Source organism: Hydra viridissima, unplaced genomic scaffold (genome assembly GCF_058129835.1).
Source record: "Hydra viridissima isolate aposymbiotic clone 2 unplaced genomic scaffold, HvirCarnegie_v1 scaffold_4, whole genome shotgun sequence".
NCBI classification, from domain to species: Eukaryota; Metazoa; Cnidaria; class Hydrozoa; order Anthoathecata; family Hydridae; genus Hydra; species Hydra viridissima.
Window position 1 is genome coordinate 755,414 of NW_028324303.1, and position 26,696 is coordinate 782,109.

At 29.0% G+C, this 26,696-nt stretch overlaps 5 protein-coding genes across 6 annotated transcripts; 3 read left to right on the plus strand and 2 right to left on the minus strand.

Annotated features, from left to right (window-relative positions):
- Positions 1-825: 825 nt before the first annotated feature.
- LOC145183457 (uncharacterized) lies at positions 826-8,459 on the plus strand. 2 transcript variants are annotated; one of them, XM_090084423.1, is made up of 6 exons: positions 826-916; positions 2,635-2,776; positions 5,837-6,539; positions 6,961-7,158; positions 7,282-7,499; positions 7,698-8,459. In XM_090084423.1, exons 3-6 carry the CDS (start codon positions 5,960-5,962, stop codon positions 8,253-8,255), a joined length of 1,554 nt encoding a protein of 517 aa, XP_089940549.1. In that variant the 5' UTR covers positions 826-916; positions 2,635-2,776; positions 5,837-5,959; the 3' UTR covers positions 8,256-8,459. The 2 variants fall into 2 exon arrangements, with proteins under 2 accessions (XP_089940549.1, XP_089940548.1); XM_090084422.1 differs by lacking the exon at positions 826-916 and adding an exon at positions 2,072-2,181.
- Positions 8,460-10,707: 2,248 nt separating this feature from the next.
- LOC145183722 (mitochondrial basic amino acids transporter-like) lies at positions 10,708-15,573 on the plus strand. The gene is made up of 4 exons (XM_090084425.1): positions 10,708-10,998; positions 13,587-13,630; positions 14,377-14,457; positions 14,558-15,573. Exons 1-4 carry the CDS (start codon positions 10,962-10,964, stop codon positions 15,260-15,262), a joined length of 867 nt encoding a protein of 288 aa, XP_089940551.1. The 5' UTR covers positions 10,708-10,961; the 3' UTR covers positions 15,263-15,573.
- On the minus strand, positions 11,455-17,119 carry LOC149889309 (uncharacterized). The gene is made up of 4 exons (XM_090084426.1): positions 16,911-17,119; positions 16,774-16,836; positions 16,220-16,665; positions 11,455-11,718 (listed from the first exon to the last, which is right to left on the minus strand). Exons 2-4 carry the CDS (start codon positions 16,811-16,813, stop codon positions 11,680-11,682), a joined length of 525 nt encoding a protein of 174 aa, XP_089940552.1. The 5' UTR covers positions 16,814-16,836; positions 16,911-17,119; the 3' UTR covers positions 11,455-11,679.
- A 5,220-nt stretch (positions 17,120-22,339) lies between these two features.
- LOC149889310 (uncharacterized) lies at positions 22,340-23,830 on the minus strand. The gene is made up of 5 exons (XM_090085824.1): positions 23,608-23,830; positions 23,289-23,503; positions 23,098-23,202; positions 22,720-22,881; positions 22,340-22,637 (listed from the first exon to the last, which is right to left on the minus strand). The coding sequence occupies exons 1-5, from the start codon at positions 23,633-23,635 to the stop codon at positions 22,437-22,439; spliced, it is 711 nt and encodes a 236-aa protein (XP_089941950.1). The 5' UTR covers positions 23,636-23,830; the 3' UTR covers positions 22,340-22,436.
- A 685-nt stretch (positions 23,831-24,515) lies between these two features.
- Positions 24,516-26,035, plus strand: LOC149889311 (uncharacterized). Its single transcript, XM_090085823.1, has 5 exons — positions 24,516-24,744; positions 24,849-25,063; positions 25,150-25,254; positions 25,471-25,632; positions 25,715-26,035. Exons 1-5 carry the CDS (start codon positions 24,717-24,719, stop codon positions 25,913-25,915), a joined length of 711 nt encoding a protein of 236 aa, XP_089941949.1. The 5' UTR covers positions 24,516-24,716; the 3' UTR covers positions 25,916-26,035.
- The last annotated feature ends 661 nt before the right edge of the window (positions 26,036-26,696 follow it).

The window sequence follows — 26,696 nt, forward strand, 5'->3', positions numbered from 1 at the left end:
ACCAAATTCTTTTATCTTTACCAGAACTGAACTGCTGCTTTCCAGGGTACATACGTAATAAGAAATTATATATATATGAGACAAATCTAATGTATAACGGGAAAAACATTTATTTAGCTTGAGGATTATAGTTTAAAAATAGCCATTTGCTTCTGGATGAAAAATCTGCTACAATAATAGCAACTTCTTTCCATCTTCAACATCACTTAAAGCTCCCTTACCCCATTCAGATTTAGGCTTACATTTTTAAATTGATTGCTTCCCTACTGTGTTAGACAAATATTGCTAGGGCACATTGATCCTCTTCACAAAATGTACCAAGTGGGCTAACATGAGATTGTTTTTCCTTGTTAAATCAAGGAGGTAATCATATTGCTCAGCATATTCTATTAAGTATAAGTGCGAATCTGTCTTTTTTTGCAATGAAACTTTTGGCATTAGGACCTAAAAAATCACCGAGGCAACCATTTACATTAACTGTAAATCTTTGAAAAAGACGCAAACATAAATTTGTTCGGGAAACACTTTATAAAAGCTTCTCTCTAGATTAAGCATCGGTCTTTTTTCTCTTTGGATTATCGATGGATTGTACAATAATAGAGTATTAACACCTGTATCATTCATCTGAAAAATATCAATTTAAAATAATTTACATATTTAGGCTTACAAAGCTATAAAATTCCAAAAAAATGTTTGAGAAACCTCGTATACGAGATATTATTTTGTTTCAACCCTTCCAGACGGCGCAGAATCGCTGTTCGATAAAATCTGTTCACCTTATTTTTTCAAAAATGATAAATTTTGTATGAATAAACTCGCCACAGCAAAATTATTTGCTGTTTTAAATGCAGAAAAAGTTAAAACTTTATAACTTCCTAAAAATTTGATTTATCTTCAAAGACTGATAAAAAAAAAGGTGATACTTTTATTAGTTGTTATTCGTTTTAAACATTATTATTCGTTGTAAACGTTAATATTCGTTGTAAACGTTATTAAGTCTTAAAATCAATGAATTAGAGGTTTTTTTAAAAAGTATTTTTACCCATCTGGTGTTCGTATTGTCCAACGATAACTGGTTATAGTGAAATACTTCACATGGGAGCTGTAACAATCATTTTTCCATACTATGCTAATTTAACTTTTACATTTTATATTCTTCTTGATCTCAGAGGTAGTAAAAGAAAAATAACATGTATTGAAGTTTCTGCTAATTAAAACAATATAAAGTCGTATTTTTATAACTACTATACTTTTAAGAGTAAGCTAAATTTTATACTAAACAAGATGTAAAAAGGATGTTTTTATCTAGAGTTGTTTCAGGTGCTTGTGCCATTTACAAAACTATTCGAATAAGAGTTAATAATGAAAGAAAGAAACGATGCAACTCAGAAACGCTTCGCAAAAAAAATTTGAATATGAATGTGTGAGAAAATTCTCCTTTAGCTTTTCTCTTTTTATCTTACCTCACAAATATTTATTTATCTCAAAAATATTTATTATCAAAATATTTTGAAGAAAATGGTTGGCATAAAAGAAATAGTATGAGTTTTTGTTAGCAGCCAATAAAAAGTAACAATTTAAAACTTACTTTTCTCTGTTTAATCCTTTACTATTAAATCCTTTACTTATATACGCTGACGGTATTCTTTCTTTTTATTATTACGACCAGTTTCTTTAAGTTTTCTTCTTATTTTAGTTTCTTTAAGTTTTTTTTTGGATAATTTTATTATAATTTTATTTTTTGGATAATTTTTTTATAATTTTATTAACACATGATTAGTCCGGTGATGTCATGATCGGCAAACCTTACAATATTTTACTACTTTCAGGTTAGAATATTGCAATTAAAAAAAAAAAAAAAATCTTAGACTGACAATCTTGTTTCTAGAAACAACATACATTAACATGATTAATGCAAAATTAATTGTAAAAATTTAATATAACTTCAAAATAAACAGTGGACATTTTTCAGAGCTTTTTTTATTATTTACTTATTTTTGATTTCAAACTGTAAGAACTTGCTTTTGTCTTATAGTGTAATTTTGCTGTAAAGTGTTATTTTTTATACCCAAACTCTATGGCACCCCGGACAATGCCAAATTTTATAGGATAGGTATTTGGATAGCGGTTTTTACTTACATACGGAACTTTGCAGCCTCTTGAGTGGTAAAGATGACACAGGTCAGAATTTGGATAATTACATCTATAACACATCTTTTAATAATCCTCACCTATGTTCGTAACTAAGAAATGTTTGAGGCTCTATTTCGATGTTTACAACATATACGGCTGTAGTATAAATACATTAAAAACAATATAAAAAAAGTTGAGGCGCTGCAACGATTTAAACAAAAATTTCAAATGTTAATTTTAAATATTTTTCTTCTTTTATGTTAGCGCATCTTTTTACACTGTATTTTTTGTTGAGACTTTAAGGGGCTAAAATGCTTTATATGTTATACATTTCTCATAATGCACAATTTATGTTAAACTGAAATATTTACTAAAATTCTCAGTATTGCTGCCCAGTGATTACTATAAACTGAATGTTGGATTAGCAGCGCTTAATATAATAATTATTATAAGGTACTATTTATAAGCCTGAAATGATTTGCTATCATTATTTACATGAAGTCAGTTGAAGTGAAGCATGACTGTTTTGCCTGCAAGTTAATTGGTTCAGGTGCTGGTTTTGTTTCAGCTATATACATTCTTTACCAAACAAGATCTCTAAAGTCATTTTATGCTAAACTTGGTTGTGGATTAGCTGCAGGTGGTAAGTATTTGTTTAATACAATTTATTTTGTGTAATTATATTCACTCATTACTATCATTTTATAATTTATTTTGTAATTTAAATGCTAAAAAATACTACTTACAAGATTCAAGAAAAGTAGAAAAAAAATCATAGTTAATTTACATAGTTACAGCTATCACAAATAAAGTTTCTATCTTCATTAATAAAGTTTTTCTGTGCTTCAATACAATTTTATGCGAACTTCTGTTTAAACAAATTCTAATTCAAATTTAGTGGTGGGGGAGAAGGTAATTACTTTATAAATTGGACTTAGAAATTACTTAGAATAATACTTAGAAATCTTCATCGCTTAGTCTTTAGTTTGGTTACTTAATTTCTAACCTTATTAAATTCTGTATTCTTACCATGTTTATTTGTTAGTTAAAAGTTGATTTTTTTTTAATCAGGTTTCTTTGGCTTAGGTATTGCGCGATGGCAGAAATGAAGTTAGAATCTAAATATAGTCTTCAGTATTAATTTCAACCAATATTATTAACAAAGCACAGCTTTAAAAGATTTTGTTGGACTCTATCTTTATTTTTGGTACATATAATTTTAAGTGGATGTTGAGTCTGAATTTATTGATAGGAATGATTTTAAAATTTATTGTGCTTTATTAGCAAGTTCTTATTTTTATTTATTTCTTTTGTTGCTTTTTTTGTTTTTTTGTTTGTTTTTTTTTTTTTTTGCTTTTTTTAAAAACTTTTGATTTTTTCTTTTTGCTTTCTAATACACTTTAAGTAAAAATAAAAATTACAAAACACTATATAGAGAAGGATTATATGTCTAATTCCAGGTGTCATTCAAAAGGCTGAGTTTTTTTTTTTCAGTTTGACTTTGTAAAATGAGAAATGTTTTTATAACTCAAAACATTCATCTTGAATTATTTTGATTAGTTGGCCTTTACAGCAAAAAATGAAACTGCCTAATATAAAGAATACCTAATTATAGCAAGATTCTCCATTTTTTCTTGTAAATTTTATCAACAAAAAGATAATATTTTATCAATAGTGCTTTTGAGTTTCTCACTTGCTTTACAGTCAATTAAAAAGTAAACAAAATACAATACTTAGAAAGCTAATACCACAGGAATTTCTCAACAATCCAGAGAATATAGCCAATCACAAATCAAAAACAGAATATAAAAAAGTTGAACAATATCATTCAAATTAAACATAATTTCTCTTAAAATTTTTAGAATTGGAAATTTCTTGCTATAAATTTACTTTCTTCCTACTCCTTTGCACTCTTCACCACCAGTTTAATTAGCCTTTTTTTAGGGTTGTGGTTCCATCACTTAAACGTGTCTTCATTATGATAGGTACCCTCGTACAGCATAGTTTAAATTTTCTTCAGGCTAAAGAATATTTTTACATTTTTGGTGCTTCAGGTACCATTAGACAAACTCTCTTGCAATTCTCAGTCAGCTAATTTCATGCTACTAATACAATTATCTGTTTTGATTGACATAATGGCCATGTTCAGATCAACACAATGTTTGTGAGACACTTTTTTCTCTACGTAATTGAATTTTACCTAAAAATCTGTCTGAATATGTCATAACATTTTCCCAGATTCAAAAAGTGAGGATTGATAAGTATTTTGATTTGTTTCCATTCTGTTCGAAAATTTTAAAAGCTGGCTCTATCTCATCTGATTCCACAACTGATACCCATTACAAAGACTTAAGTCAAGAGTTTTCATCAAGTAAAACCTTTTTCAAAAGTTTTAATTGTTTTCTTAGAACTGTGTTTTTTAAATGTTAAGAGCCGAACTTTTGACATTCTATATTTGGGAAATTACATTTTCAGATTAATGAATTATTTCACGCTTCAACTTGAAATCTTTTTACGGTTTTTTACCTTTTACGGTTAGTTAGTTTTCAGAGTTCGTGGTTAGCTTTTATTTTAGCTTTAATTCTTTACAGCAAAGTCCAAAAATCAAAAGAAAAGTAATAAGTATTTCAAATATTTTAAAAAACTCATTTCTATCTTTATCATATATTTTACTGTTTGATGGATTTTACAGTCAACTCTGTTTATTAAAATTATCCTAACTGAAGTTGTTTCTTTTTGACACTCTGGAATGGTACAAAAACACATTCAGAAATTTAAATTTACAAACCACTGTTGTACTGTCGTGCATCTTTTTTTCTTTTCAGTAAGAATAACAGATCAATTTGTATGAGTCCAAAAGTTGTAATATTCTTCAGTTTTCTAAAGTAGATGGAGCGAAAGTTTATTTCCAGAGAGTGAAATCTAGAAAATTTATCAAACATGTCTTAAATAGAACATAGCTAAGTTTATCAAAAAAATTTTAATGACCTTAACAATTTTGTTGATTTCAAACAAGCTTTAAATTTCTCCAACAATCATGTTTTCAAATTTTGTTTTTTAAAATGAGAATATCTTTTTTTATTTTCTTTTTTTGTGAATTAAACGTTTGACTCAGCATTTTGATAACAATGATGAATTATGGAAAACCACTACAAAAACTTATTGAAGCTTGTTTCTTGTTTAAATCTTGTTTTCTTTTAATGAAAATCTTTCTTTTAAAATTCAGCATTTGAATTCATTTTAATCAATTGCAATTATGGTCAGAAAATTTAATATTATTGAATCTGATCTCTGAAGACAGTATTTTTTTCTAATGAAACTTGGTTTTAGTTTTAATTCAAAAAAGTGATTTGTAATATTTGATTTCAGGAATTAAAGTTTTATAAAATTTCTTTTTGTGTTCATAAGTTACCTGAAATATTACCTAAATGAATTCTTCTGCTTTAAAAAAATTCTGTTATGTTGAATTCTTTAGTATTTTGAATTATTTTAAATGGTGGGTTCATTATGGTGTTGTTTTTTTTTTTTGCATAAATGTTCATGTTGCTTTACTATATTTTGCATAATTAGTTTTAAAGTACTTGCTACTTACATATATTTTCACATCTAATTTTAAAATGATCTTTTGATCATATTTTAATTCAGGGCTTTATTTTATAGGAGTTGTAAACTTTCTCAAATAATTGAATATTTTATCATTTAGTATCTTTTAAAATGGTACTGAGATGTTGATATTTTACTAAAGTTTTTAAAAACTTTTCACTGAGAAAAAAAAATTCTGATGGCTGGTAGTATTCTTTTTTTGTTGGTGTTAAGTTGATTCAAGATGGATTCCATTTGTGATATTTCAAAATACGTGCATCTTCCTCCAGAGGAACAGCTTCTATTAATTGAGAGTTTACTTAGAGTTAGCAAACCTGAAGTCAAATATAGATTCCAAGGTCGAATTCAAGAAATAACTAAATATGATATAATTAGTGATCTTCCACAAGAAATTGTTGATAAGATTTTGTTATTAATAGACTTAAATTCTCTGTTGAACTGCCGACAAGTGTGTAGCGTATGGGCAAATAAAGTTCACAAATGTAACGAAGCTTGGATGAATTTTTTAAAAATGTACTCAATCAATCCAAATGGTTTCTTTATGCCATCAAAAGTCTTTCATAGTTTGCCTAAACCTGAGTCTGGAAATATGCAAGTGATTGGAGAGCGTCTTTTTAGTTTATCTAAGAGACCCTTTAATCAAAGTTTTTGCAATTCTTTTGACAGCAAGGCTTACACATATATAATGGGGCGCAAGCTCTTGGTTAATTTAAAGAATCAAGCATGCTTTCAGCTAATCATTGACCATGACTCTCGTGGGAGTAATGTATCTATGGCGATGGATTCGCAGATAGTGGCTTATGGTAATATTTTGTTTTTAAAATAAGTTTTTTTTTTGTTTTGATTATTTGTCCCTTTTTTAAATTGTTCAACTTAACCTCTCTAACATTACCCTTTGCGCTTAAATTAGAACAGCATTAAATACAAATTTGTTTAAAAAATTAAAATTCTGAGCCTTGTTTTCAAAGCAACAAACACCACCAATCAGTTAAACACTAACATCAATGAAACACCAACACTAATGAATCTGTTTTTTGGTTGTGTCAGCTCTTACTTCTCCTATTCAATGTAGTTTAAAATGGCAGATTGAGAAGTACACATGTTCATGATCTTTACCCATGTGCCTGGCATATAATATTTGATGATAGTGGTTGATTAAATAAAATGAAAAAAAAAAACAAGTATAATGAATTAAAATTGATATATACAGAATTTTTTTCTTAGCTCGTGAAGACCGTCATGTAGTTGTGAAATACAGCAACTTTCCACACAAAAAGATCAGTATATTTGAAGCTCACCAATGTGTAGATATTAAAATTCACGGCGACTTTCTAATTACTGCTGGCTATGACCGTACGATTAAGATATGGGGTTGGAGGAACGGAAATATGGTTGCATCTCTTGAAGGATCCATAAAGCCAGGTATCGAATTTCTTTTCTTTTTATTTATTTCATGTTTTCTTATATTTACGTTTTTAATGAGCAAAAGGCTTTCCTGAATTTCGTCCAAGAAAATTTGATTCGATTAGCTTTTTTTATTTCCAGTGTATAGCATCGATATCGTAGATAACATTTTATTTTCTTCTGATGGAAGACATATTATCACATGGAATTTGCAAACATTCTCGATGCTTGTCAAAACACTTTGTTTTGAAAGTGGTCACATACAAGAAGTGAAAGTTTTGAACCCCTCTCTAAATAATATTCTTCGGAATTACTACGAAGATTATATCCTGATCACGCGTTCTAATAGACAACTGAAGGTCAGTGTCTGAATAAGAATAGCGTTTGTAAAAATACTTTTTTTTAAACTTACTATAAAGAACCTAAATAATTAAAAAGTTTTTTCAATCAACATTTACTAAAATGCAATCTAATGATAATATTGAAAACTTTATTAAAACTTCTTTTGTCTGGTTACCTGTAAAACTAAAGTCACTAACCTTAAAATTGTTTTTTAGGTATGGAGGTCCTTGAGGTCAGGAATTCTTTTTTTCTTGGCTGATTTAGTTCTCCCGAATTCTGTTGTGAATAGCTTTCAACCTTTTATTCGTATTCACGGAGAGGTAGTTGCGTGTTCGTCTGAACACGGTGTCTGTGTTTGGAGTTTAATTGACTTTAAATTGTTAAGATGCATTCCACAAAAACTTTGTCGCCCGTGCGCTTTCAACCAACTTATTTCACCGCAGCAACCTCCTAACTGTCGCGTCATACTGCTTTATTACTCTGATAAACTCTTCATGCAATATTTGGTGCATAAAAACAAGTTTCAGATGGCAGGTGTTCAAGAAAACTCTAAGCTAAAAGTGAACTGGAATTTTCCTTCTGATGAAAAGTGGCCGTGGTCTCATCGTAAGCCAGGAATCGCGTGCTCCATATTAAACGCGGAGAACGGTTTAACTACTAACTTGAAAATTTCCATGTTTGTCGCGACTCAAGCGAAAAAGATTTACTGTACCTTCTTTGATGCGTCGGATTTTGACTACAGCAGTATAGAGGCAGCAAATGTGAAGTCTTGATTTCTTAAAGATTAAAATATTTATAATAAGGAAGAAATTCCTAATTTTGCTTGTATATTGTTTACTATCTTCTTTTTTGTATATGTAGGAAATATTTGATTATACTGTTATTTATTGTTTGTACTTATATTTTTTATTCTTATAGTGAACGACAGTTTGTAAATAAGCATTATTTGTCCATCAGAAGATAATTTCTTTAAAGTATAGCGTTCGTGTGAGTTACGCTGAGAGTTCTAAGTATGAAGGCTTTCCTTGCAGTAAAAAGCTAAATGAATCAGTGCGAACCAATTATATGTACTCAAGTACATGTTTTGTGGCACGCAATTGACAGAGAGGTGACTTAGCAGCAAAACAGCAATATCTAAGATTGCAAACGCCTTTGCAATACAATTGGTAAGACCAGATGGTAAGATGAAACCTCCATGTAAGTCTGATATTGTGGCTTTCCACTTTTCAAGATTCAAATGCAACTAGAAATACTTTTCATTTGCGGTATTGAATTCTTTCATTCTATTTTTTTTCGCCGCACACTCTTAAAAAACTGTAGTACTTATAATTGCATTAATAAATATCTTAATTGCAGTCTTTAACTTATGCAGAAATTAGCTGCCGACCACCATCGAATAATTTTATGCAGAAATCAGCTGCAGACCATTATCGAATATATGGAGACAGGAATTAAGATAAATTTCTTCTGTTTTCCTCCGAGTTCTTGAGATTCTTTTAACAATGTTTTTTTAAAAATTCAACAGTTTTAAACTGCTTTTATGCGTTCAGATATTTTAAGCTTCTTAAAGCAGATAAGAATTTGGCACCGCATATTTTGGCGAGACTTTATAAAATAAAATGGGTTTGGTTTTCAGATGCTTAGTTAAAAAACACTGATCTTTATTTTGGAATAAATCGTTATTTGGGAAAGCAGTTCTCAATATATAAAAAAGATAATAAAGACAGTCAAAAAAGTAAGGATGCTACCTTTAATTGTAGGAGGCTTCATATTTTGAACATATCGTCTAAAAAGTTTTCGCAGTTCTCAATCATTGAATGAGTTAAATACTTGTAACACTCCAAAAGTCAAAAAATCAAAAGGAAATGGCTTTTGGGATTTCGATATCATCACAGAGTTCTTTAGTATATAATAGTTTTAAAAAAAAAACATTGTCTTAAGCGTAGGTCACACTTATTTCATAGTTTTTTTTTTATTAACTTGTGAAGTAGCCATTTTTCTATTTCACTGATGATATCTTACCGCAAGGTTGAATTATTTTTTTACTTTCATCTTTTTATAAAATGCCTTGATTATACCTATTATTCTTCCGTCATGTGGTATTCTCTCTGCTAAACTCATCCATCAACGTTTCCATATCTTTATCAATTTTTTTTTTCTCTTTTTTGAGTAATAACAGTTTGGTTGAGTTTAACCGATCGATTCCACCTTTTTTTTAATTTGTTGAAGCTGCTAAACGACAGTAAATAAGACTACTGCAAATGAGTAGTACAACAGCTTTGATGAAAAACTTAGACAGTTATTTATTTTTAATAGATTCTTTCAGTAATATCAGTCATTTTATCATTAAGTAGCTACTTTTTATCAAAATAAATTCTCATATCAACGGTGTAAAATCTCAAGAACTGAAGAAAATCTATTTGTTTTGGTAAAACTTTATATTTTACTGGTTCGAAAGAAGAAGAGAGCACGCTGTTCTACTAACAGAATATATTAATAAAAAAGGAGTCTGTGGAGAGCAACGCGCCAATAACTAAATCATTAACAATAATTAAATTATAAGTGTCACCTTTAACAAATGGCGTAGTAAACGAATGTGATATTGAGTTGAAAATGTAGATGATAATAATGAGACTATGCTTCTAAGAAAACCATTTTGGATTTATTGTCGTTGATTTCATTAAGAGGTATATACATCAAAATTGATTTGCTTGGGTACATACTTTTTGTACTTAACTCATTTGTGAAATGCAACAGTGACATATTTGCAATTGTGAATTTGATATCTTCCAAGATAAATAGAATTTAAACTATCAAAGCATTATTATTATTATTATTATTATTATTATTATTATTATTATTATTATTATTATTATTATTATTATTATTATTATTATTATTATTATTATTATTATTATTATTATTTTCGGTATTTTTTACAAGTTTAGGAATTCTTCTCGAATATATAATTATTGACGAGCAGCTGACAATCTTCTTCAAGCGATGTTTGGAAATAAGTATTGTGGCGTTCTTTCAGGTGAGGAAAACTTAATTGAAACAGCATTCATCTTCTAAATTTACGTTGGTCTTTTGCCAAGTCTTTATTTTTTTCGTTTAAACGAGTTGTTTTTTGTAGCTTGCAAGATAAAAACTACGTAATTCGAATTATAAATTCGTTTATGATTAATTAATAAAATAACTCGATATGCTTTAATTATTAAAATGTGCGATATAGATTATTATTCGCGTTACTATATTTTTAATCAACGCAAAAAAGTTTTTTTCTTTTTTTAATTCTTTTAACAATTCAATGAAACACGTCCACTGTGTTTATTTGTTCAACTTATTCACAAGAAATCTTTGGAAAACACAGAAAGGTCTCGTTTCGTACAATTCTTAGTGTTTTTTTGAGAAGCAAACGGCCTCGCGGGCGGTTTATAGAAACTGCTGCATTGTTTTGTTTTGCGTTTATCACGACGATGAGTGCGGAAGGATTTTTTGCAGGATGCATTGGCGGTAAGAGTTTAATAATATGAACACTATCTTAGTTTGATCACATGCAATCATTTTTTTCGTGTTTAACTTTTTTTCTTTTTCAATCTTTTACCATTCACATTTTAAAACAATGGTAAGTGTTGTGATTGCATAGTCTACAGTTTAGCTTTACTTTCAGTTGGCTGCCATGATGCCTGGAAAGAAAGGTTAAAATACGTGAAGCTTTCTTACGTCAAACTCGTTAAACTGATCAATTCGTCTCTTTACGTTTAACTTTACGTTTTTTCGATGTTTATTTTTACTTTATAGTTTTCCTTTTCGTGAAACCACGAAAAGGAAAACTATAATATTTCCATTCGTGAAAGCCTGATGCTTTCACTTCTTCTTTTTCGTATTACAATATTTGTTACAAGTTCTAAATCACGTGTTAAAACAAATATTAAAACAAATATTTATATTGCAAACTTTTGTAGAAGAAAACGAAAAAATTGCGTAAATTGCGATAAAAATAAAATGTGATGTTACATTGGCATCGACTCATTTTTGTCAATACAAACCAGAACAGGTTTCAATTGGATTCAAGCTGGCCAGGTAGTTAAATTAATGTTCATACTCGTGGTTCGACCCATGGCTTTCATTCATGGCTTCTCTGTCACTGGGAGTAACAAGTTCAAAATGCGAAGGTGGTATGAGTGGAGAATTTTACTTGGTCCATGGAAATTGGTGGCGATAAGCTTTCAGCTATAAATGAAATTTCAAAGCAATAAACAGGGAAAACAAGATTTTTGTTAAAATATTTAAATCTTAAAAAAATAACTTGCATTTTCATCATATTGAGGTGGTGGAGCATTTTTATCTTTATTTGAAATAATGCATATATTCACAACCGTTGCTACAATCCATGGGAATGTGAACTCGTGTTAAGTTCAAGTGTCGAGTTCACATTTCCACGGACCTGTTTTAAAAAACTGTTTTACAATTGTTGATTTATTAAATTTTTGATCTTTTCAATTTAATTAAATTTAAGGACTTTATACCGGGGTCTCAATTTCATTTCTTGGAAAATACAAATTATTTACATTTTTTGACGATTAAGGAAATTTGAGGTTTTTTTCTTTTTAATGACCTCCCAAGTGCAACATTTGGCATTTCCGTGCTAATTATCTCCAAAAACATAAATATTTAATGAGTCAAAATTATGGCTTTCACAGACAACAGCGTCCAGTTTATTTGGAAATTTACTTCATCCAACGATTTCTCTTATCATCATTGGATGGAAATCTGTGAAGTTGGACTTTAATTTCAATACCGTAACTTTCTCTGCAACCATTAAAACTGCATTTTTAAAACCCTTTTTATGTAAAGTAAAAAATGCTGATGTATTTTTAAAGTTTATGAGTGCTCTTTATATTTACGTAAACATTTTCAAAGTTTAAGAAAAGATAAAAACGCTAATCTTTTGTATTATAATTTAAATGTCTTAAATTGCATTTTGATCCTCTCGCGCTGTAGTCCCAATACAGTTGCTTAGTTTCAATGGTTACATTTTTTATGGCTGTGTTTCATACTTAGGCTTATATGGTTAAGCTCAAGTAATATAACTATATTACTATTAAGTCTCGTGGCAGATGCTCTGCATCTCATGAAATTGTTTGATTGATTGCATCTTTTACGGACAGAAAATTTCCTACCGATATTAAGCGCATTTTACCTCCGTTATCATCCAAATTTACCTCCGTTCTACTTCTAAAAATAAGTAAAGAAAAGTTTTTTTTTGAATTTTTAAGTTTATACTGACCCTTAACAAAAGATGTTGCATTTATTTTCTTAATTATTTCTGTAAAACTATTTTTGTAAATATTTCATGTATATATTATATTTACATAAATATTTCAAGATTTGATAAAAAATACGGCAAAAAAATGTAAAATTAAAAGCCAATGAATTTCGTTCCAGAAATATTTTCAGTTATGCAATAAGTTTTTATCTTTAAACAACGAATGTTGCTATAGAAACTCGGGGAGCAACTTCATAAGCCATAAATAAAAAACTATTTTTTAGTTTCGATGAAAATTATTTTTTAGTGGACACATTTCTTGATACCCGAGATTAAGCCTAAAATACAATACCAGTACGAAGAATACCCAGTCATCTTGTACAATGTTCTAATGAATCATTACCAACTGGAATATAAATACGACACAAGTTCAATATTTGGATTCTGCAGAATTATAAACTTGGTATGAATGATATATTCATTATCGTCTGTTGGAACTTGTTTCTCACAAGGAAGTATTTTGACGTCAGATCACTCTCTTTAAAATCTCAAGTAACAAACTCGTTCATCTTTTCCGGCTTATTGGCATTGTTCAGCTTTTCGTTTGCTTAGATTTGTGTCGAGTATACATCAGTGTAAGGCATGGAGAAAAGTTGAAGAAAGTTACCGAGAATTTGTACTTCTGATTTGCTAAGTTTACACCAACTTTGCTATATATGCATTTGCTGTTTTAACTGCCAACTTGGTGAGTTCTTCTAAAGCAACGTCAAAAGGAGCTTTTATAATTGTTTTAAAATGCTGACTATTAAATCTGCTTTTTTCTTTCCATCAGGCTGCGCTGGAATTCTTGTGGGGCATCCTTTGGACACCGTGAAGGTATTTTTTGCTTAGTTTTTAGACCGTTGACACTTTTTAAGTGGTAAATGTGGTCAATGTTCCTTTTCCAGTGACAAATAAGTAGTAAATTGCTTTAAAAAAAATCGTGTTAACAAAATTAGCAAGTAATTGGTCTGTAATTGGAAAATAAATTACTTTGATCGGTGATGACGTCTAATAGATTTAAAACCTATTTGAAGTTTTTAAAGGATCTTCTTTCTGTTCTCATTAAACAGGAGCCTCCTCATGATAAACTAATATTCTCATTAAACAGAACCTCCTCATGCCAAACTGATAAATTTTAAGTATTGAAAATCAATTTGTTCTGACAATCAAACAACTTAAATTGAAGATCTGTTTTATTTTTGATATTTCCCAAAATATTTTTACTTTGTATATTTTTAGTGTCGCTTTGATTGCAAAGATTAGTTTCTTGCACCTTTGTTTGTAATGTACAAAAATTTTGTAAAATATGTTTTTTTAATGATATATTTTGATAATAGTTTTTGTATATTTCTTTTTACGTTTACTACAATTCCTTATAATTTCTTGCACAAATAATTTGCTTTCTTGCTAAAAACATCAATGAAGATCTAAACGCAGATTTGAGATTTCTTCTTTGAGTTTTGTGTTTCTGTTTTCATTCTTGTCTAATGGTTTAATATTATAAACCTGATTGTGCGTGATGATATGTTGATGATAATAATTCTGTGATGGTGACGATATGTCTTTTCTCTGGAACTTAGGTTAGAATTCAAACGCAAGCTGGACTGAGAAGTTACAAAGGCGTTCTACATTGCGTAAAACATCTTGTTCAATCCGAAGGTGTACGTTAATAACTTCTTTCTATCCAGCTACTCCAAGTTTATACATTTAGTGATTATTAACTTATTTTTTTTATTAATTTGTTTTTTGATTATCATTTAGTTTCTCGGTTTATACAAAGGATTGACGCCACCATTAGTGGGAGTGTCAGGTCAAAATGCGCTCTTGTTCGGAATCCACTACGGAATATTAAACAATTTAGACAGAAATCTTTACAATGAGTTTTTATCAGGTTGTATAACTGGGGCCTTACAAACTGTCCTATCTTCTCCAATCGATTTCGTTAAAATTCAGCTGCAGCTCCAGGCAGTAGGAGAAAGAACAGCTACATATCATAAAAAAGTTCAAGGTCCATTTGACGTGCTGTACTACTTCTATAAGAAAAACGGTTTTAGTGGGTGTTTTCGCGGGTTTACTATCACATTAATTCGTGACTGTCCTAGCTACGGTGTCTATTTTGCAACTAACTATTATTTTTGCGAATTATTTAAAAGAGACAAAAAAGCTGAAGACAGTTTAGGTCATGTCTCATTACTTATTGCAGGTGGTTTAGCTGGAATGGCTTCGTGGGGTTTTTGTTATCCTATTGATGTCTTAAAAACACTCATACAAGCAGAAGGGTATTTGCCGCATGGTAAGTATAAAAGTATACTTGATTGCGCAAAAGTTGTTTACATTCAAGGTGGAGTTCTTGCGTTCACACGTGGGTTAAGTACAACACTACTTAGGGCATTTCCAGTTAATGCTGTTGTATTTTATACAGTTTCACTTGTGTCACGAAATCTAAACTGTGATTCTTTCACTTAATTTATGAATGTTTTATTTCCTACCTTCTGTTACAACAAACGTCTCGGAATCTTTAGTTGCTAAAAATTAATTTGGGCTAATCAATCAAAGGTTTTAGAGCTGCTTCGTTGTCGTCCAATCTAAGGGAAAGTATTATCCTTTTTTTTTGTCTCAAAAAACTCGTCAGTAAAAGAGATTTAAAGCCATTTCCAAGAAGTTTACAATTTTATATGAAACATTTACGATATACTTAATCATGCATACAAGACGTTTCATTGCAGCCCAGGACAAAATGTGTATAGATTTTCTTTAAAAAAATCAATCCTTTTTTCTATAGACTATTGGAACATATTGCCTTTAGAAATTCAACTACTAAAAGTCTATAGACTATGCAATTGAAAGTCTATAGAAGTTTCTATAAAAAAGATCAATACTATTTTCTATAGGCTTTTGAAACATGGTCTATAGAAATTTAACGACAGAAAGCCTATAGAAATTTCTATAGATCTTACTTTTCGAGAGTGTATAGAAAATATTTTCTATTATCATTTAGATGGTCTATAGAATCGATGGAATATATTCCATCGATTATAGCCTATATTATATACTACATATATTATAGACAATAAAATTGCTACCTATAGCAATTTCATAGACTTTTTATGATATCCTATAAACCATCTGTATATTAAATATGAGGAATATTTGCTATTGGGAGTAAAAAGAAGAAAAAGTGCATTTATAAACTTTTAAAACAATTGACTATATATAATTAAAAAGAAGACAGAAATACAGTATGTAGATTCTTATAACATCTTTCATATTTTTACTCTTCTTAACTTTCAACGCAATATTTAATTTCATTTTGATTGCTGTTAAATTACAAAGTAAAAGTACTATGAATATAATTTATATAATTAAATATATAAATAAAAAATAGATAAATTTCTGAAATATATATGAAATGAGAATTCTTACTCTACTAGATCCGTCTGGGTAGTTAGGTTCTTTCCAGATTGGAATGGATATACAAACAAGAGTTTCAGTAAGATTTGATTTAGAAACAAGACTGTCATTAAAGGCATTACTATTTATTCTAAATGAATGATTAAGTTGATCAGACATATCAGAAGAGTTGAGAGTGTGAGAGGTTCCTCTACTAGACCCAAATGAATTGCTGGGTGCCTTCCACTTTTGAAAAGTTGAATGAAAACTTTGAGTTACGCTGAAGTCACGTGCATTTTCTAATTCAACAGAATCATTTAATAAATCTGAATATTGATTTGAATAAGAAGTAATACTTTTTGTCAATTTTGGTATATGATGCGTTAAAGAAGATAGTTCACGGGGCTTGTTTAACTGCAAAACTGCATTGGATAATTCCTGGGTTGATTTTTCTAATGAACTTAATACACAAATAATCCCTAAAAAAGTCATTAAAGCAAATAAGTTAAAACAACTAAAATTAATATTATTAAATGCAATTCATTAAAGAAACAATAAAAGCATATAGGAAACAAAACATCATTCACTTTTTTCATATTCAGAATACTCTTTCATTGATGTCTCCATTGTAGTGAGAAGCTGAGCAATTCCTAATTAAATAACCATTTAAAATATTTTAACGATGCATAAATTATTTTTAAATGCATTTCAAAGCTTTACTTACTATTTTAATTGCATTCCTTTCCTTTAAAATCTCCTTAAATACAATACAGCTATATTAAATTTATTAAAGTTAAAATGATTCAAAACTCATTTTAATTTAAGTCTTTTGTTTTCTATTTCAAAAAGTAAAAAAAAACTTAAAAAACAATAAACGATATTAACAAAATTATAAAATAAAATAATTTTCTTTTTCCAATAATCCTTTAATTATTATTGTCCTCTGTAGTTGTTCTTTTTTAAATTTCTTAACATTTAATATATACAAGTCAAAAATAAGGAATTCAGACACTTTGACTTTCTGTTGAAGTAACAAAAATATTAAAATACTGATAAATATAGAGCTTGCCACAGAGAAATAGGAAAATTAAATGAATTTTCTGTTTATACCAGCCAAAAAAGAAATAAAATAGAAATAAAGTGCTGCAACAAAACAAATGATTAGTAATAAGAAATATTTTTACTATTACTAATCAATACTGTTTGATTTTTATTATTATTAATTTTGAAAATAAAAGTTTCTTTATTTAAAAGATTATTTTAAACAATTTTAAATCTTTAGTTCACCCTCAACAAATATATCATGTTTATTAATATTTACATGAATTTAGTTTTGACATTTTTGAATTATTGCTTGCACTTAACAATTTAGATGCTCAATCATTTATTATCTAAATTAAACAAATAAAAAAACAAACAAAATGTAATTGCAAATTATAGTATATATATATATATATATATATATATATATATATATATATATATATATATATATATATATATATATATATATATATATACACATATATGTGTATACTATAATTTGCAATTACATTTATAAAAATAAAAGACTTTATGTCAAAGATGGTTTTGACTTAGATTTAACTTATGTAACTGGTAGGTTGTATAATAATAAATGTAATATAGGTGGTTTGACTTGCGGACACACACATATTATTTATAAGTAGTGGCCTTGGGGAATGTTCCCCTCATATTTAAGTAAAGAAATGAACTACTTAAAGTCAACAGCAAAAGCTCCTATAATCATATACTACTTAAAGTCAACAGCAAAAGCTCCTATAATCATATATATATATATATATATATATGATTATTATAAAACATGGTAACATTATGTTACAACAATTTCACAATATAAAATCCACAATATAAAATTCAATAGACGTTATTTTCTCAAGACACATGTTCTTTTGTAGAATATCTCTATGATCTAATATTAGATCAATTCTATAGACAAAGTTTCTAGAACCCCCAGGACAAAAAATTCTATAAATTTTCTATAAAAACCATTTCATTTCTATAGGAGTTCTATAAAAATAATTGAGTTCTATAAAATTTCTATAGACAATTTCTTGAAGTCTATAGAAATTCAAAATATATTTTGAATCTATAGAATTTTCTATAGACTTCAAGAAATTGTCTATAGGAATTTTATAGAACTCAATTATTTTTATAGAACTTCTATAGAAATTAAAAAGTTTTATAGAAAATCTATAGAAAATCTATAGAACTTTTGAAACATATGACCTATAGAAATTCTATAGAAATTCTGTAGAACTTCTATAGAATGTCTATTAATTTCTATAGAACTTGCTATAAAACTTTTTTTTAATATTAATATATGTAAAAAAAAAAAAGTTCTATAGGAATTTCTATAGAAGTTAGAAGAGATTTAATAGAAATTTTATAGAATCTTATAGAATTTCTATTGACCATATGTTTCAAAAGTTTATAGAAGTTCTATAGAACTTTTTTTCCTGGGGGGGGGGGGGGAGTAGGTGAATAAAAAACGTTTTTTTAACTTTCATCATTCAGAAAGTTATAAAAGCGTCTTTTATTCGCTTACCGTACTCTTTTTAGGTAAAGGAATTCTTATACCCAAGAAAAGGAGATAAGAAAAAAAAAATCAATAGAGTTTCTTTGGGTCAAAGTTATTTGATGTCTGCAAAAATGTGTAAGCCTGACGCGTTTAAGAACAAATGGAAACTCCGATTGCCCTGTTGATACTTTTTAGTAATTCCTCCATTTTTTTTTTTGTCCTTCCAATTCTTACCCAACCTCCAACAGTCCAATAATATTAATATAGCCATATGACTAAAGTTTTTTTTACAGAACAAGTTTATTTTTCTTTAATATAGCTGAAAATTATCTGGAAAAACATTGCTATAATCAATCGGCAACTTTTGTTATATATATATATATATATATATATATATATATATATATATATATATATATAGGTCTACAAAAAATATGATTTTATGCTATGTTAGGTCTAGATTCAACTAAGGGCGACATATTTCGTGCCTTAAATCAAGCATATTTTTCCTGAGCAATTTCTCTTAGCTGATATTTTTACTTTGGTTTTTTTTTACAAATTCCATTTAACATTTTTTGTTTATAATAAAATAATAAATAAAATTATAAATGTAGAATGAATATCATAAAGATACCATATACAAATAAATTTATAACATATATGTTGTATAAGATTAAATGAATATAAATATACATTTTACAGTGTGCCGCCTTAAATAGTGTATATATTCGAGTACTTTATACTGGAGATTAGAGCTACAGAAAAATAATAGCATTTTAAAGCGTGTCGTCTTAAACTACAAAGATACTTTCGAGTATTTAAAATTGGAGAAGCCAAGACGAAACTTATAAACTTTTACCCTGTGTTGTCATTAAACTGCATATTTACTTTCGACTGCTAAAAATTGCAGATTAGGCTACACAGCATGAATAAAGTTTTAAATTTGTCGCCTTAAACTGCATATACAGTTGTGAATGTTTCAAATTGCACTTAAGAGATACACAAAACTAATTTATGTTTTATTGTGATATTCGAAACCACTTATTTCTCAGCGCACTTTAAATAAGAAGTAAAAAAAAAACACAATGTAAATTTAAAGAATCACGCATATCAACAAACGAAGCTAAAAACAAAATTAAAAATTCAGCGAAGTAAAAGGTTTTAGGTAATAAGAATGAATATCCTTGTTGTTACAAAGCATGCAGCAAGATAATTGAATGGTTATAAGATTTCAACAAAAAAACTTTATACAGAAGAAACGAAGTTATTTTTTAAAGCTTCATTCAAATACTTGTGATAATTAATTCCAGTAAGATATTTATTTACTTATATTCTTAATCTGTATTTCATCAACAGAGTTCAATTTAACTTTTAATAGCATTGTAATCTAGGGATTATCCGGGGCTCAATAGGCACCGAACGAGACTCGACCCGAAAGGTATCCTTTAAGAGCCAAAAAATATTTTACCAGACCCCGATTACCCGAACGACAATTACCCGATAACGCTTATAAGATTGATTAGCTGAATTTTTTAATACCCGACCCGACTCAATCTTTCGAGTAATTCAATTATCGGTACCAGAAAGTTATTGATCTTATCGGTACCCGAAACCGAATATCTGTTAAAAAAGTAATACTCGAACAGTCTGTTGTCGGGTAATTTGTGGCTGTTTTCTGCATAAATTGATATTCAAAAGATGAAAAAATTGCTCTTTATCTTAATTAAGTCTTGCAAATAAAGGGGAAACTTAAAGTGCAAAAAAATGTATTGCATACTGCACCATTTTACTTCTTGGTTGCATTGTAATTAACTTACGTTGAACCCTTATAGCAGGATTTAGTTCCGCCTTAAGTGAGTACAACAGATCTTAGGGTTACGATTTGTCCATTTTGTTCGAAAATAATCAGTATTTCTATTATATTTAATATATGAATAATTAATAATCTATTAAAATTGATATTTTTTAAAAAATAAACGAGAGGAATATAATCCCTTTAATCGCAATAATCTCATTTTTCACTTGACATCAAAGTTTAATATATTTTGTCATGCAATTTATTGACATATCAATAATCAATGTCAAGTTGTTGATTTGACATTGATTATTGCCCAGTCCTCAACATTAATATCTCTCTATTATCATAAGTTGGGTTTTTATCTCTTTATCGTTGAATTCGAATTCAAGGTTGTGAATATTCACCAATATATCTGCCACTATTACTTATAAAAAAATAGCACTAAAATATCCACAATAGAGAACGTGGGCTCAAAAAATGGCATTTTCAGCCTAAAGTTAAAAATAGCAAACCTTTATAATGATTCAAAATGCAAAAACCGTTCTTAATATTAAAATGGTTTAATATCTCTTCCTTTATGAGAAAAAGGTTCAAACCCCATGATAGTTGGGCAACTCCAGGGATAAATGAATGTGTTACACATGGTAAAAAAACAAAACAGAAAACTTGTCTTCGCCTTTTTAGAATCAAAGAATGACTCTAAAAATATTTTATATAGTTTTTTTATCTACATATTTGGATTCAGCACCCTCAAAAATGGTTAGGTACAAAATTTCAGCAGTTCACTAGAATTTGAATTATTCAAAAAAAAGGTGGTGCTATAAAAACCCTAACAGCTGAGGTGGACAAAAGGTATGGGGGTTTAAGCTAAATTTCAGTTGGGACCTCAAACTTTGCATTTTTTTCATGTTTCATTACTATGTAGCACTGATTAAATTTTCTTTCGAAATCTGAGGGGGTGAAAAACTTTAATTTTTACTCCCACTTCTTCGCAGATATTCCCTTTAGTGAATTCTCAAGATGCTACTTTCATCAGAGAAGTATTTATGACGAAACATCATCATCTTGAAAAACATTGCACAATAAACTATTATGGATTTTTCAACTTTAAATACTTAAAAGTTTGAACACATTTTTTAAAAGATTATCTTTTTGGAACATTTTTACTTGTGTTGTGAATGTTTTACCCTCAACGTAAATTCTACGAAGAAAATTCGAGCGCATTAAACAATTCACAAACATTGAAAAAGGTAATTTTACCTTTACGACATTTGAAGAAGTGTTTTTTATTTTAGACTCTTTTACTTTTGGTTTAAAAAAAATGGTCAGGTCAGGTTTTCGTAGGCTTTATGTAAAAGTCACTCTAAACACACAGTTTAATACTTCAGCCATTTTTATTTCCATTGTAATATCCACTGAAGAACTAAACAAAAAGCCTCAAAACCAGGCTTATTGCAAAAAATTATCAAATATTAAAAGCCAAAAATCTCCCGAGTCACTACACTTTAGAATCTGGGACGTTACGAATCTTTGAAAAGAATACTAATTAGTAAGAGTGCATTATCTTTTAAAAACATTTTTTTTTAAACTTACCAATACATTTCATGCTATAGTTTATGGAATAAATGATAGTGAGGTTTATGTAACAAAAATACATTTTGCCACCTTAATACATTGCTATCCTGCTCTTTATCATCTATATAATATATATATATATATATATATATATATATATATATATATATATATATATATATATATATATATATATATATATATATAGATTTTTTTTTTTTTTGTTATAAACATGATTTAAATATATTAACTTCTTAAATACTTTAGTGTGCATATTAAATATGGAGTTATAAAAAGCCGCATCACTGAAAATGGGTTTAATTGGAGGTATGGCAGGAAATATGTTTCTTCTGTCTGTTCCAAATATCATCTGTCATGTTTTTCTTCAATATGTACAGCTGTTTGAGTATGACGAACGTGCTTTTGTGGTGATCGTGTTTTCTTGTCAAGGTGGCATAGCCTTGAATATAGTCGTCACGAGTCTCCTCAAGAGCTTCGCATGTGCACTCAGAAAACTTCTAGAAAAATAAAACGATACAAGTCTTTTTGTTTCAACAAAAGTGTCGGAAAGTAAAACGAGCGACGTATTCAAACGCGTACCTGTACAACACTTTTAATTCGGCTGACGAGACCTTTGACATTATCGTATATATTTAACAGCATCGATTGAACACAAGTGTCTGACTCAGATTCTATCGCAAAGTAAATTTCTTTAACAAACTTGTCCAACAGATCTCGATATTGTTGAAGAGCCAAGTAATCCTGTGAGAATAAAAGGAAAGAAAAATCATTTATCACATGCAGCACGAGTCGCATCGTCGTTCTTAAAAACAACGTGATTATTCCAGAATTGATTCCTTATTTGGAGTGGTCTCATTTACATGTTGTATTTGTTACTACGTGGATAGCTACTGTATTCTTTTGACGACCAAATAATTCACCTTAAAGATGATTTTCTACAAAAAACATAAATCTTACCGAGCTAGAGTCAATCTTTGGGCTTTTAACAAAACTTTCAGAAATGTCATAAGAACAAACCAATTTGTTTACGGACATTTTCTGTTCAGCTGTTATTTTTTTACCCTAAAAGAACAAATTTTTAGTAACTTTTACATTTAAAAAAGTGATTTCCTTTCATAGAACAAAAATATGACTTTTACAATACTTACCAACAAGCATTTCATATTTTGCACTAGCGACAATCGGTATCTACCCATGGAAAGGTAGTCTGTTAAACTGTAGAACTCCTTAAAAGCCTCAATACAAGTTTTTGGTCGCTTCAGTAGGTTTGTAAAAAGCTTATCCGAAGATTCTGATGGAAAGAAGCCATCTTCACTATTCTCCAACATGATCGTGTTCTTTCCAATCAAAATCATAAGAGTGACTGAAATAAAAACCATCCATATATTTGTAGTCAACTAAAGCAAAGTGCATTATGAAATTACTTTTCAGCCAAATAACTAAAAACTCATTAATGAACTTTCTTACCGAAAAACATCTTCGCCAGATTCAGCATTTTTAGATCTGTGCTTGTGTTGCAAACTGTATAACTGTAGTTTTTTTCTTACGCTCATTTTTATAAGCTTCTTGACTGACGGTTATTACCTTGTTCCAACGGAAATTTTTTTTCTAACGGTTCTAATTAATTAATTGAAGAAACTAATTTTTAATTGGGGTAAATTTTTGTTCGTTGCGTTATCGAAACTTTATTTGAAACAATCTTAAAAAAGCTCATTACTAAATCAATCAGTCATAAATTTAATAATGAATGATAGCTGGTTTCTATTTTGGCAATTAAGGTATTTTTTGTAAAACTGACATATTATATCATTTTAGTGGAGTATCATTTTAGTGAAAGGAACAAACCATCCAAATTTCTTAGAAGTCGTTTAAAACGATTTTTATGATTTGAATGATTTATGATTTAAATAGAATATCATGATCTCTCACTAAAAACAATTTAATTTTACTAAAACATTCCCCTAATCAAAAATTCAATTCATTATGGTTATACATAGAACCGAAGTTTCTACCGAAACCGAACAAGTGGAATGTTGACGAAACTGAAGTTTCGGTTTCGGTTTTGGGCGAAATTTCGACCGAAACGAAAAATTTAATCCGAAGCCGAATGTTTAAGTTCTCTTTTTCACACTCTCCCCCCTAATTTCCCATTAAATAAAGTTAATTTTTTCAGCCGTATACAAGATCATAAAAATCGTTTTAAACGACTTCTAAGAAATTTGGATGGTTTGTTCCTTTCACTAAAATGATACTCCACTAAAATGATATAATATGTCAGTTTTACAAAAAATACCTTAATTGCCAAAATAGAAACCAGCTATCATTCATTATTAAATTTATGACTGATTGATTTAGTAATGAGCTTTTTTAAGATTGTTTCAAATAAAGTTTCGATAACGCAACGAACAAAAATTTACCCCAATTAAAAATTAGTTTCTTCAATTAATTAATTAGAACCGTTAGAAAAAAAATTTCCGTTGGAACAAGGTAATAACCGTCAGTCAAGAAGCTTATAAAAATGAGCGTAAGAAAAAAACTACAGTTATACAGTTTGCAACACAAGCACAGATCTAAAAATGCTGAATCTGGCGAAGATGTTTTTCGGTAAGAAAGTTCATTAATGAGTTTTTAGTTATTTGGCTGAAAAGTAATTTCATAATGCACTTTGCTTTAGTTGACTACAAATATATGGATGGTTTTTATTTCAGTCACTCTTATGATTTTGATTGGAAAGAACACGATCATGTTGGAGAATAGTGAAGATGGCTTCTTTCCATCAGAATCTTCGGATAAGCTTTTTACAAACCTACTGAAGCGACCAAAAACTTGTATTGAGGCTTTTAAGGAGTTCTACAGTTTAACAGACTACCTTTCCATGGGTAGATACCGATTGTCGCTAGTGCAAAATATGAAATGCTTGTTGGTAAGTATTGTAAAAGTCATATTTTTGTTCTATGAAAGGAAATCACTTTTTTAAATGTAAAAGTTACTAAAAATTTGTTCTTTTAGGGTAAAAAAATAACAGCTGAACAGAAAATGTCCGTAAACAAATTGGTTTGTTCTTATGACATTTCTGAAAGTTTTGTTAAAAGCCCAAAGATTGACTCTAGCTCGGTAAGATTTATGTTTTTTGTAGAAAATCATCTTTAAGGTGAATTATTTGGTCGTCAAAAGAATACAGTAGCTATCCACGTAGTAACAAATACAACATGTAAATGAGACCACTCCAAATAAGGAATCAATTCTGGAATAATCACGTTGTTTTTAAGAACGACGATGCGACTCGTGCTGCATGTGATAAATGATTTTTCTTTCCTTTTATTCTCACAGGATTACTTGGCTCTTCAACAATATCGAGATCTGTTGGACAAGTTTGTTAAAGAAATTTACTTTGCGATAGAATCTGAGTCAGACACTTGTGTTCAATCGATGCTGTTAAATATATACGATAATGTCAAAGGTCTCGTCAGCCGAATTAAAAGTGTTGTACAGGTACGCGTTTGAATACGTCGCTCGTTTTACTTTCCGACACTTTTGTTGAAACAAAAAGACTTGTATCGTTTTATTTTTCTAGAAGTTTTCTGAGTGCACATGCGAAGCTCTTGAGGAGACTCGTGACGACTATATTCAAGGCTATGCCACCTTGACAAGAAAACACGATCACCACAAAAGCACGTTCGTCATACTCAAACAGCTGTACATATTGAAGAAAAACATGACAGATGATATTTGGAACAGACAGAAGAAACATATTTCCTGCCATACCTCCAATTAAACCCATTTTCAGTGATGCGGCTTTTTATAACTCCATATTTAATATGCACACTAAAGTATTTAAGAAGTTAATATATTTAAATCATGTTTATAACAAAAAAAAAAAAAATCTATATAATATATATATATATATATATATATATATATATATATATATATATATATATATATATATATATATATATATTATATAGATGATAAAGAGCAGGATAGCAATGTATTAAGGTGGCAAAATGTATTTTTGTTACATAAACCTCACTATCATTTATTCCATAAACTATAGCATGAAATGTATTGGTAAGTTTAAAAAAAAATGTTTTTAAAAGATAATGCACTCTTACTAATTAGTATTCTTTTCAAAGATTCGTAACGTCCCAGATTCTAAAGTGTAGCGACTCGGGAGATTTTTGGCTTTTAATATTTGATAATTTTTTGCAATAAGCCTGGTTTTGAGGCTTTTTGTTTAGTTCTTCAGTGGATATTACAATGGAAATAAAAATGGCAGAAGTATTAAACTGTGTGTTTAGAGTGACTTTTACATAAAGCCTACGAAAACCTGACCTGACCATTTTTTTTAAACCGAAAGTAAAAGAGTCTAAAATAAAAAACACTTCTTCAAATGTCGTAAAGGTATAATTACCCCGCTCAAAGCATCCTAATTGATTTATCGACTCGAATCGATCGAATCAGTTCAATCAGCTCGAATGATCTTCGCAGAAAATACGTTGAGGATAAAACACTCAAAGCAGACTTTTAAGTGTTCCAAAAGCTGAATTTTTAAA